Source organism: Polypterus senegalus, chromosome 1 (assembly GCF_016835505.1).
Source record: "Polypterus senegalus isolate Bchr_013 chromosome 1, ASM1683550v1, whole genome shotgun sequence".
Lineage (NCBI taxonomy): Eukaryota > Metazoa > Chordata > Cladistia > Polypteriformes > Polypteridae > Polypterus > Polypterus senegalus.
This window is the reverse complement of record NC_053154.1, coordinates 39,168,801-39,180,697: the sequence shown is the minus strand read 5'-3', so window position 1 is coordinate 39,180,697 and position 11,897 is coordinate 39,168,801. Positions and strand designations below refer to the sequence as shown.

The 11,897-nt window shown below is 39.4% G+C and overlaps 1 protein-coding gene across 4 annotated transcripts in view; it reads right to left on the bottom strand.

The window, feature by feature from the left end:
• Positions 1–2,064: 2,064 nt before the first annotated feature.
• Positions 2,065–11,897, bottom strand: part of LOC120525127 — a 124,336-nt gene continuing 114,503 nt past the window's right edge. For all 4 annotated transcript variants that reach the window (XM_039747173.1, XM_039747191.1, XM_039747182.1 and 1 more), the window contains 4 exons: positions 5,769–5,795; positions 4,765–4,791; positions 4,445–4,471; positions 2,065–3,542 (listed from right to left, as the gene is read on the bottom strand). In XM_039747173.1, the coding sequence (XP_039603107.1) occupies positions 3,199–3,542; positions 4,445–4,471; positions 4,765–4,791; positions 5,769–5,795 (425 nt within the window). In that variant the 3' untranslated portion in view covers positions 2,065–3,198. The remainder of the gene's footprint in view (positions 3,543–4,444; positions 4,472–4,764; positions 4,792–5,768; positions 5,796–11,897) is intronic.

The following is an 11,897-nucleotide window of genomic DNA, read 5'->3' as shown; positions in this document are numbered from 1 at the left end:
TCCACTGGGAAATACCACTGAGATGAAGAGGAGTAACTGGTCAGCATTGATGTTTAAGTAGGTGGTACACATTAAATTAAAGGACCCAGGGTTTCCCAGCAGAACACTTCCCAAAGCATCACACTCCGTCTACCAGTTTGTTCTCTTCTCACAATGCATCCTGGTATCATCTCTTCCCCTGGTAAATGATGCTCATCTAGCTGGGTGTCTACATTATGCAAAAGAAAACAGGATACATTGGATAAGGCAACCTTCTTCCATTGATTCAAAGTTAGGTTTTGATGTTGGTGTGCCCATTGCAGGGTCTTTTGATGGTGGACAGAGGTTAGAATGAAGAATCTGACTGGCCTGCAGCTATGCAGTCACACACACACAGCAAAGTTTCGATGCACTGCATGTCATAACATATTACTCCCGTAATCATCATTAAAATTATCCACGATTTGTGGCAAATTAGTCCTTCTGTTGGTCCATACCAGATGATACAGCCTTCATTTATCACTCTTATCGTTGAGTCTTGGCTGCCAACACCCTGTTGGTGGTTTTTCCCTCCTCAGACTGTTTATCAGTAGGTACTCAACATGGCTGACTATGAGCACCACACAAGTCTTGACGTTTTGGAAACGCCCCGAACCAGTCGTCTGACCATAACGATTTGGCCCATATCAAAGTCACTCAGGTCTTTACAACTTCCTGTATCTTCTGCATCCAACCAGTTAACTGTGAGCACCTAAAGTTAGCCTGAAGTCTAATATATCTGTGATCCTGACATCTGTCATTGTTAAAAGATAGTCACTCACTTTATACGGGAGTAGTCATAATGTTTTCACTTATCAGCTTATATACAGTGTCATAGAAGACAGAGGTTGACTGGCACCCTGGCCATGGTGGGTGGTTCCTTACCCAGCGAGGAAACTATGACAGAGGAAGGACATGGACGGACAGGTATCTCGACCGGGTTGGTTAGTAGTACTTTCCTGGTCGAGAGGCCATTATGAGGGAAGGACAGAGGGTGACGGTCTCCTGAGGCTCTGTGTTCCCCCAGTACACCTGGTGGCAGTGTGCCTACTGTTATGGCTCCCATTTGGAAAACCACAGGGCTTCATGGGAGTTGTAGTGTTGCTGGGCAGCACTGTTGGGGTTTTTGAGTGCTGCTGAGAGCAGGCCCTGCGATTAGGGTGAGGTGGCACTGGACCTCAAAATGCTGCCAGGTGGCAACCATGTTGCATAAGAACTACTCCAAGGTTTGTGCTGAAAATCAGCCGCTCCGCCTCATCCAGCAGTCAGAGTTTGAGGAGGTGGACAAGGCTTGCTTGGAGGAGAGTGGAGGTGGAAAAGAAGAGGAAAGGAAAGAAACAAAATGGAAATGCGACTGATAAGGTGAAATAAACCTGTCAAAGGTATTTTGTTTGAACAAAAAATTCTTTCCTTGAACCTGTGACTGTGTGGTGTGGTTCTACCTGGGTATTTGGGGTGCAGGTGTGCCCCCTAGAGGTCACAACAGTAACAGACAAAAGAGAGGCACTCTGTTATGGACAAACAGACAAATGGGAGAAGCACTGCAGTGGACAGCTCGACTGATGCAGTGCCTGCTCTACTGTATGTATGTTTTAGATAGAGGAACACAAATGAGAGCCACTGCATAAGAGATGGATATGCTTAAATATTGATGTAACCACAGGCAGGAAAAATACCATAGCACTGATAGCACTGGCAAGCATCTCACATGTAAGCAAATGCCTCATTCAAAATATCTACAAATGTGAAAAATTAAGAACATATATTAAGCCATTTTCAAAATTTAAGCCAGGACCAACGTTACCAGCATCAAGCACAATGCAGGAACTTACCATGATAAGGGAACCGATGCCACTGCAGGGCACACACAGCCATATGCAGCTGGCAATAAAACCAACACGGAGGTCTGAAATGAGACTGAGAGATAAGAGGATGTACAGTACAGACCACACAGAACTGGGACCACCCAAATAAAAAGTAGGAAAAATTCTTATGATAACTATAAACTCATATCCTGACATAGATAAATATTAAAAGACTGCATTATATGTTTGGCAAAAGTTTATTGTGTAATATTAATAAGCTGTTCTATCTTTGACCACCAACAGCTTAATTTCTCAATCTGTAAACAACATGATTTTAATACGTAAGCAGAGTTCAGATCCACTACACAGGTGATTTGTTACCAAATTATGTGTACTGCTAATATTATTGTAGTATAAAAACAATCCGGATATTTTATTGAACTTTACAGACTCCAGTCAAAGTTGAAAAAAACAAACTAAATGCAGCAAGCTAATTATACACCAGTGGTCTGCCTTCTGTTAATCTTATTATACTTTTTGCATCCTGGTCCAATTTAAAACTCCAGGATGTGGAGGTCCTTTCTGGATTGTTAAAGTCTTCCCTCACACTTTCCTTTAGGAATCCAAAGGGTGGGTCAGGATTTGTGTGATTCAGTGTGGACTCGTGTGGGTGTTATGGCAGGCTTGGCTGTGCTCCATTTTAAAAATGAGTGGCAGTAGGCAGGCGGCGTGGACATTATCAGAATCAAGTGAGGGAAGAAACTGGAAAGAAGTGAGACAAGCAGGAGATGAAGACACTTAAGCGCTGCGCTAAGACTGTCAGACGTTTCAACTGTCCAGAGTGGAGCGTGACTTGTTTAGATCTCTTTTAGCTGCAGCACAATACGTTATCTAGTTACGTCAACCTCAGAGCTTAGAGTACGGCACAAGCATAGCCACGTGCAGTTTTATTAATCTTTTTCATTTTGTTATTGTGTCATAAATAATATCTATTGATGTTAGTACTAAACAAAAATTTACAATTAAAGATTGTGATGAATGCAAAAACAACTTGACAGCTAATGTAGATCACCACCAGCACGAAAAATTAAAAAAATAGATAAAAATTCTCCATACCAAACTTTTGTGACATGTTAGTGTATATTACAGCTAGTAATACAATAATATATACAGTTATTGAATATCAGTTAGCGCTCTGAATGATCTCGTTTTCAATTGGTTTTGTTTTGTGGGATGGAGTGTAGTATAAGGGGGGCTTTGTCATGTATTCCTGGGCTGAACACAGGGTATAATTTTTCAGAGAACTGCTCTTTAAATCTGTGAATGATGACACGTTCCTCTACATCAACAAATGAAAGTTCACCCTTGTCAAAGTTCAGATACACTGCGATTTTTTTGGGTTTTTTCCAAGATCAGTAACGGAGCTTGAAAAGGCTTGGAACTTCTTCCCTTTAAACAGCTTGATATACCAGTAGCCTTCTTTACAAGAGTCAGGAATTGATGAAACGGATTCTGAAGTCACCCCAACAGCCCAGCTGCTTTTCTCCCCAACTTCGAGTATCCAGCAGTGCTTCCCACTTGTCAACATCTTGGCCAAAGCACAGGGCCACTCCGCTCTTCCACCAGGACACTTTACATTTTCCTGGAAGGATATCCTTTTGTTGTCTTCTGATACATGAAGATCGCCATGTGTTGTTCTTGGATCCACCTCCTCTATATCTGCTCACATAATAAATGAAATAAGGCCAACCATAGAAAAATAGAGAACAAAATAAGATTAAAGGGTAAGTTTGATATTTATCAAGTCACAGTTATTTTTTCACGTAGATGGCATATATGCATTTGCCATACAAAACTGTGCTCCAAAGTCCAGCATTTTCTATAAATTAAAAAAAATATCTTGCCTGCACTGACATTTTACATCTGAGTTTAATGGGGCATGGGAATAGTTAAAAAACAAAAGTCTTAAAACTTAACAAATACGTCTATTTGTCAAGCCAAGACAGTTGTCAAGTATTGATCAGCATCTTGTAATTACACACACATTGTGGAAAATATATCCTTACCTCGAGAAAAATTGCACCAGGAATATGCGTTAAAGCAATTATTTCCAGATCCATTTGTTGTGCAAACATGCTTAGGAAACACAGCAGACACGTTTTCTTTAATCGAAACTCAAAGAGGACGTATTCAATAAGTTTTAGGATTTTATTTTCTGGTGGAGATTCATGTTCCATTACCTCCATTGTAAAGAAATTGTTTGAAGAATATTTTTCTTTTTTTTAGTTTCTAGAAAATGCTAGACTTTGAAGCAAAATTTCATGTTTCAAATTAACATATGCCATCTTTGTGAAGAAATACGTTTCACTTAAAATATACTGAGCTTGTCCTTTAACCTAAACAGTTTTATATTGTTCCCCTCTGTAAATGCAATTTCTACAAGACAGAGGAAACATCAGAAAGTCTGCTACATGACAATTGCAGACTGTAAATAAACTCTACTTGGGTCAACTGGAAAACAAAAATAAATGGAAGTGAAAAGGTTTGGGGGGCTCATGTAGGACTAGCAGGTGAGTGATTGCAAACACTGTAACTAGAAACAAAAAAAGAGAGAAACTTACCCTGGGAAGTAAGCATTTCATTCCACTCTAGAACAAAAACCAAATAATTACAAATGTGCAAGTTTAACACACATAACATACTTAACTCTTAATTCAAGAGCCTATACTTTCAGCACCGGGGCTATAAGATGGGGTTCTTGTCCATCCCAAGGCCTACTCTTGTTGCTAATCTACAATTTCTAGTTAACTTAACGCACATCTTGGGGATGTAAGAGGATATGAGGCTAATCAGTTTCATCCAAGGTGTGAAAATTGCAAGAAACTTAGTAGATCAATAACAAACCAGTAGATATCACAACTGTAAATATAACACAATATACCTGTTTCAAGAACGAACCCCTCAGGATCTGGTTTAAAAAAAAAAAAGCCTAGTTTAGACAGGGTAAAATCATTTTCTGGTTATTTAATCTATCACATAACACCCACAACTAAAGAAAATGGTGTTAAGAAAAATGAAAGGTTAGCTGGAAACCCTGTTTTGTTCTGTGCTGACTACAAAAAAACATTAAAGGACAGTGACCGACAGAGGCCTTCGTGCCAAGGAGGAGTAGAATCTAGTATCTAATGATACAACCTAAGCTGATGAGAGTTGTGCATCATGTTTCAGCCAGGTTTACCCCTCTTCCTGCAGTTCAAATCTGTGTTTGATATGTTTCTTGTTAATTTTACAATTCTTTTGTTTACATTAATATTCTTCATTTTCATTTAGTCAATGTATCAATGCCTTGGTTATGTGCCATGTGTTTTGTGAGTGGAGCCCCAAGAGGTGGAGCCACCTGTCAATCACCACAAGGAAATGGCCTTAACCCTATAAATCTGGAGGGTCTCCCATTGCTTTTTAGGTGATTTCATTTTGCCTTTTTGGAGTTTACCTTTGTTCACAGAAAAATTTTGTCAAGAGTAAACGTTTTTATTTTATAAAGATTCTTCAAGACCCTTTATTAATAGTCGGGGTTATGAGGGTGATCCCTGCCTAGTGGGCAATTACAGAAGTATTTATGGGACTCCGTGTTCATAACAGTGTGCTACAGACTAGGCTGGAGTGTTAGCATCAAAACAGCCTTACTTCGTCCCAGAGACTGAGCAGAGGTGCAGTCACTCTGGGTAATGGAAATGATTATTTAGAGAAGAACAGCATTTTATAGATTCAGGGCTTGTTGTGCAGTAATAAAATGTTTTATAGTAGATGTGTTATAGGGACAGGGAGCATAGAAAATATTCACATATAATTAATCAGTGTCTCAAAGTACCGTGAGACATAAAATACTATTCTTAAAGACACATGGTTGAATATGCCCAGTGTAAAGAAAAAATTAAATCTTACACCATCTCCTGAGGATTTCTTCAACTTCTGTAAGGTAAAGATGAGACTAGTTAGTGAAAAGGCATCTACATACGTCAAGTATGGTACCCAAAGACAGTGGAAGATGAGGGATACAAATAAAATGACACCTTTTCATAAAACAACATTCTCAAACTCAGAATGGGGTGGTGGGGGCCAGAATTTATTCCTCCAGTAGTGGGCACAAGCCAGGAACCAGTCTTGAAATAGATGTCCAGTCCATTGCAGGATGCATTTACATACAGTAACCAACAAATAGAACTGCCAATCAACCTAACATTCATGGCTTTAAGTTAAGGAAAATATTAGAATAACTGGGCAAAAAACACAAACATGAGGACAGTGTGTAAATGCAACACACAGCAACCAGACAGCAGAATTGAACTCAGGGTGGTAGATCAGTGAGGAATCAGAGATTGTGACACAGTGCCACCCAACACCCCATTTATCATTTATAAACTTCTAAAATGTAGATATCTAACTCAGAAGAATCACAAATATTTCATAACATTAAGTGAAAAGCTTAAATGTCTGTTCATTTTGCTTCGTATTTTTATTGTGTTTGTATTTCCTCAACACATTGCAAAAGTTTTCATCAACTTGCATTACAATACACGAGAAACAGTCTCCTAGGCCCTAATCCAATATGTCACCTTTGCTCCCACAGTGCTCCTGAATCCTGAACACTTTATACATCTATACATTTAATATACGTGTAATACAGGACATAAATTGCATATATTTGGAATAAGTAGGAAATAAAAAAAGATTTTTTCAGTGTGTTAATAAAGACGTGAAAAAGCTGTAAAGGAAAAAAAAAAACAGTTGTATAAGACATAATGACTCTAAATTGAATTGTAGGGTGTATGAGAATATGAGGGCACTCATTAAGAAGAATATTAGGGATGCTCTAAACTCACATTTTTCTGAGGTCTACACAAGTGAGGAAATAGATAACCTCCCAGTGGTAAATGGGACTACTAAGGAGGTACTGAGGGATTTAGAAAGTGTAGACAGAGAAGTACCACTCAGATTAAATGGCTGAAATCAAACAAATCACCAGGACTAGATAATATTTATCCTAGAGTGTGCTTAAGTTAGAGAATACATACATTATATAAACCCTTGATGCCTATTCTTAGGAAGTCACTGTGCACTGGAGAAATTCTGAAGGAAATAGCAAATATTATATGATCATAAGAATAGGGTGACTGGCAAGATCCAAGTAACTATAGGCCAGTAAGCTTAACGTGCATTACAGGTAAATAAATAGTAGGAATTATTAAGGATAAGGTTGAGTAACACATGGCAAGAACAGGAGTTATTAGGAACAGTCAGCATGGGTTCAGAAGAGGGAGGTCATGCTTTACTAATATGCTGAAATTCTATGAGGAAGCAATAAAGATCAGAGTGGTGCATATGATATTATTCATCTTGACTTTCAAAAAGCATTTGATAAGATCCCATATGAGAAATTGGGCATCAAACTAAAAGTGGTCAGAGACCGGGGTGTGGTGTGTAGATGGGTGCAAAATTGGCTCAGACACAGGAAGCAGAAGTTTATGGTGCGAGGAACCTCATCAGAACTGGCTAATGTTAAGTGTGGTGTCCCACTTGGGTCAGGGCTAGGGACACTGCTCTTTTTAATATATATAAATGATTTGGATATGATTATAAATAACAAGTAGGACGTTCTGACACTGAGAGCTCTTTTATCAGTAACTTGCAAGAACAGCAGTAATGAAGCTAATCATGTACATCTGTAAGTAACAGTGTATTTAAGGAGTGTAATCAACAGCTGTAATTCAGCCACCTCCTTCCACATACTGAGTGACTCTGTGCATGGGTCAAATAAAGATATTCTACTCATCCTTTTTAAATCTGACTTTGACATATCATATTCAGAGCATTATGCAAACAGCTGTTTGTGTTACAACATGTTGTCCAGTATTCTGTCAAATGTTCTTCGTATCCGGTTGATCAGGGGTCATATAGTGCAGGCATGTCAAACACGCAGCCCGCAACAGAAATCTGTGCAGCCCTCATGACAGATCCTAGTTAGCAGTAAACTTGTACAAAATGATTACTATCGTTTGTGATTGAATCATTCTGCTTCAGCGTTACTTATTGACTTTTCTCACTTCTGTCATCTGACAAAAGCATGTTTTCTCATGGCATTACGGTACCGGAAATGTCATCTGGTAGTATAGTTGCAGCTGCGAAGTCGCAACTGAAGTGCTAGGCTGCGGTCCGCGGCCCACTACCGGACCACGACAGAACTGCCAGAAACGGAGACTCACTCAGTGAAGGGCTACAGCAAAAAGGCTGCCCCCTTCACTGAGGACACTTTTCAGAACGCTAGGCGGGCGGGGCTTTGCAGCAGCGCAGAAAGAGGAGAGAAACCGCGGTGAGAGAGTATTACAACAAAGTATTTTTATGTTTCCGACAGTTACCTCATATGACACGAGTCCACAGAAATCTCGTTACTACGAAGTACATTCAGCAGCAGATACTTTCATTACAACGAAGTGACCGTGAAATGCTTGAATGGATCTTCCACAGAGCAGTTAGTTCTGCGGTCACAGCTGAGTTGTGGACATTTGCACAATGATCCCCAAACAGAAACACTGTAAAAAATGTTCTTCCTTCGAACATTCCTCGTACTGTTTTTTTGCTGTTTTTGTTTTGTGTGGTTTTAAGTGATACCTTCTTCCTTATTGCTCGTCAACATTTGAAAAACATCCATTAGAATTTAACTCATTATCACCCTTCTATAGAAACGGCATACTTGCTATATGCACAAAAGAAGAAAAATCTCAGGTTGCAAACGTATTGAAGACGCCGTAAAAGCTGTTTTTATGTGGTTGCAGTGATGCTTGTTCAAGAAACATTCATATTAATGCGGCACTCACTCAAGAATATATTAGGTTTTTAAAGTCTCTTGGGACCCGGACAAACAATCTCACATGCGGCAATAGCGTTTCTAGTTTTTTTGGGGGGGTCTGGGGGGAGAATCCCAGATCCCAAAAGAATTCAGAAACCTCACAAAGGATGATTTGGCTTCTGATTGATAACTGTTTAGACCACAACATGCTTCCACACTTAGATAATGTTCACGTTGAATTCCTCCCAACCAATTAATTGCACGGCAGTACTTTAGCCATTGGATTTGGGCATCATTCGAATCCTGAAAGTGTATTATCGCAAGGAAATGCTGAGAAAAATTCTCGTCAGCATAACTTGTAGACAGGAGAAGATTAAACTAACGCGAAAAAAGCTACTGAAGCTGCTTCCATTTCCAACATCCTATCTTTGTGATGCACGTTTTCTGCAGTGACAGCAACCAAAACGAGATTACAGAATATACTGAACATAACAACAACAACATTTATTTATATAGCACATTTTCATACAAACAGTAGCTCAAAGTGCCTTACATAATAAAGAACAGAAAAATAAAAGACACAATAAGAAAACAAAATAAATCAACATTAATTAACATCGAATAAGAGTAAGGTTCAATGGCCAGGGGGGATAGAAAAAACAAAAAATATCCAGACGGCTGGAGAAAAAATAAAATCTGTAGGGATTCCAGACCATGAGACCGCCCAGTCCCCTCTGGGCATTCTACCTAATATAAATGAAACAGTCCTCTTTGGATTTAGGGTTCTCACGGAAGGACTTGATGATGATGGTCACGTAGAATTCAGGCCACCACCACCAAGAAACCGGAAAAAGAAATAGAAAAGAGAGTAGGGGTCAGTACGGATTTTAGAGCCACAATGAATAGTTATTATGAGGAAATTGAACATATAGAGTATCAGGATTAAGTTAAATTAAGTTAAATTGAAGTTATAGAAAGGTCATGTTAAAGTAATGTGTTTTCAGCAGTGTTTTAAAGTGCTCCACTGTATCAGCCTGGCAAATTCCTATTGGCAGGCTATTCCAGATTTTAGGTGCATAGCAGCAGAAGGCCGCCTCACCACTTCTTTTAAGTTTTGTTCTTGGAATTCTAAGAAGACACTCATTTGAGGATCTGAGGTTACGATTTGGAATATAAGGTGTCAGACATTCCGATATGTACGATGGGGCGAGATTATTTAAGGCTTTATAAACCATAAGCAGAATTTTAAAGTCAATCCTGAATGACACAGGTAACCAGTGTAGTGACATTAAAACTGGAGAAATGTGTTCGGATTTTCTTTTCCTAGTTAGGATTCTAGCAGCTGCATTCTGCACTAGTTGCAAACGATTTATGTCTTTTTTGGGTAGTCCTGAGAAGAGTGCGTTACAGTAATCTAGTTGACTGAAAACAAACGCGTGAACTAATTTCTCAGCATCTTTCAGTGATATAAGAGGTCTAACTTTACTTATGTTTCTTAAGTGAAAAAATGCTGTCCTAATGATCTGATTAATATGTGATTTAAGTTGGCATCAAGAGTACTGTCTATGTTTGGAAGCACTTACCTTTGTGAGCAATTGTTTTCGTTAATGAAAGTTACCAAAACCCCACATTGCTCAAGACTTATTGTCGAGCACCTTTCATCCCTCATAAAAGTTGCAGCTGCACAAGATTTCAAGCCTGATATTGACAAACTGGTTACTAACAAGAGATGCCAAGTGTCGGGACAAAAGAAATAAATCTCACACTGTAAGACTCCTATATAAGCAACTAGCAAAATACCCGCGCATCGCAGCGGCGAAGTACTGCATTAAAATTTTTATTAAGAAGAAAATTTAACCTTTTTAAACTGAGGGAAAATATGCCAATAATTATTTGTTAAGGATCTCTTTGTATACCATGTTGTCAGTTCGGCCCTCCGGTTGTAACATGACCAAGCTGTGCGCTGAGCTTACTCTTGAGCATGTAATTTACAGTTGGCCATGTGAACAGTGATCTTGTCTCAGATCTCACAGCTTGGATTGCTGCCGTCATATTCGGTTTGAGTTTCATGGTTTGTTTCAATTACGACAGTATTTGACGGATTTGTTGTATTGAAGTGACATTCAGCATCTGTCAAGCATTGTAAGCACACAACCGGTTTCAGCGATAAAATCACATCCAGCTTTTGAGAGTTCAAACATTCATAAACATCAAAGTGTCCACTACTCAAATTGTCACCTGTGAATCTAAGATGTTTAAGAGGCATTGGAAGTTCTCCAAAGGTGTAAAATATTTGGCCATTTCGGTACACTTGAAATCGACAACCGAACAATTCAGCGGCAGCCATAAACTCACATGCAGAACCATAGGTGAAGGGCTTAAGCATTTCACTCTTCTAGTGCTCCTGTGTAGTATAATTATCTCCTGTACCGTAATCAGTCCATACCTTGAACCTGTCCCAGTCATTCAATACATAAGACACAATGTTCCTCCGGATATCAAGACTGAGCATGATATGGCCGTGCAATATGTAACAAAGAGAATGGAAAAGGTTGGTGGTATCTCCGGGCATGGAAACCACTCGGTAAGTGATAGTTGTTTGATCGATAGTGATCATCTTGATAGATATGGTAATGGGGGTTGGAATGATAAAGGAAATGGGTACCTGAGCAATGTAAAGTAAGTGTAAAATACCTACACAATAACTATAATTGTAATAAACAAACAATAAAACAGCGGAGAAGCCGTGGATTAAACAAAAAGGCTGTAGTTATCAGTAGGGAGACGTGAATCCGTGGCGAAGCAAGGGAGGGAATGTAGAGACTGGAGCGACGGACGGCCTTCTATAGGCAGGCAGCCAACAACGTGGGAGGCGTTGGGATGGGGGACCCAATGCCGCCTCACACGGTGACCGACCTGCAGGCTATGGACGTATATATGTACGTAAATAGGATTCAGTTAGCGTTGGGAACCCGTGTACCAAATTTCTTGAAGATGGGCCCATAAGTAACAAAGACTGTTAAAACGTTCAATATGGCGGCCGACAGTGGCATCATACCACCAAAATAAGTACGTACATTGGTTTCAGTTAGCTCAGGGAAGCCACCTACCAAATTTTGTGAAGATGGGGCCGTAAATAAGAAAGTTCAATTTGGCGGACGTTGTTGACCGTTATGACCGTTACGCGTAGAATTTCAAAATGAAACCTGCTTAATTGTTGTAAGTAA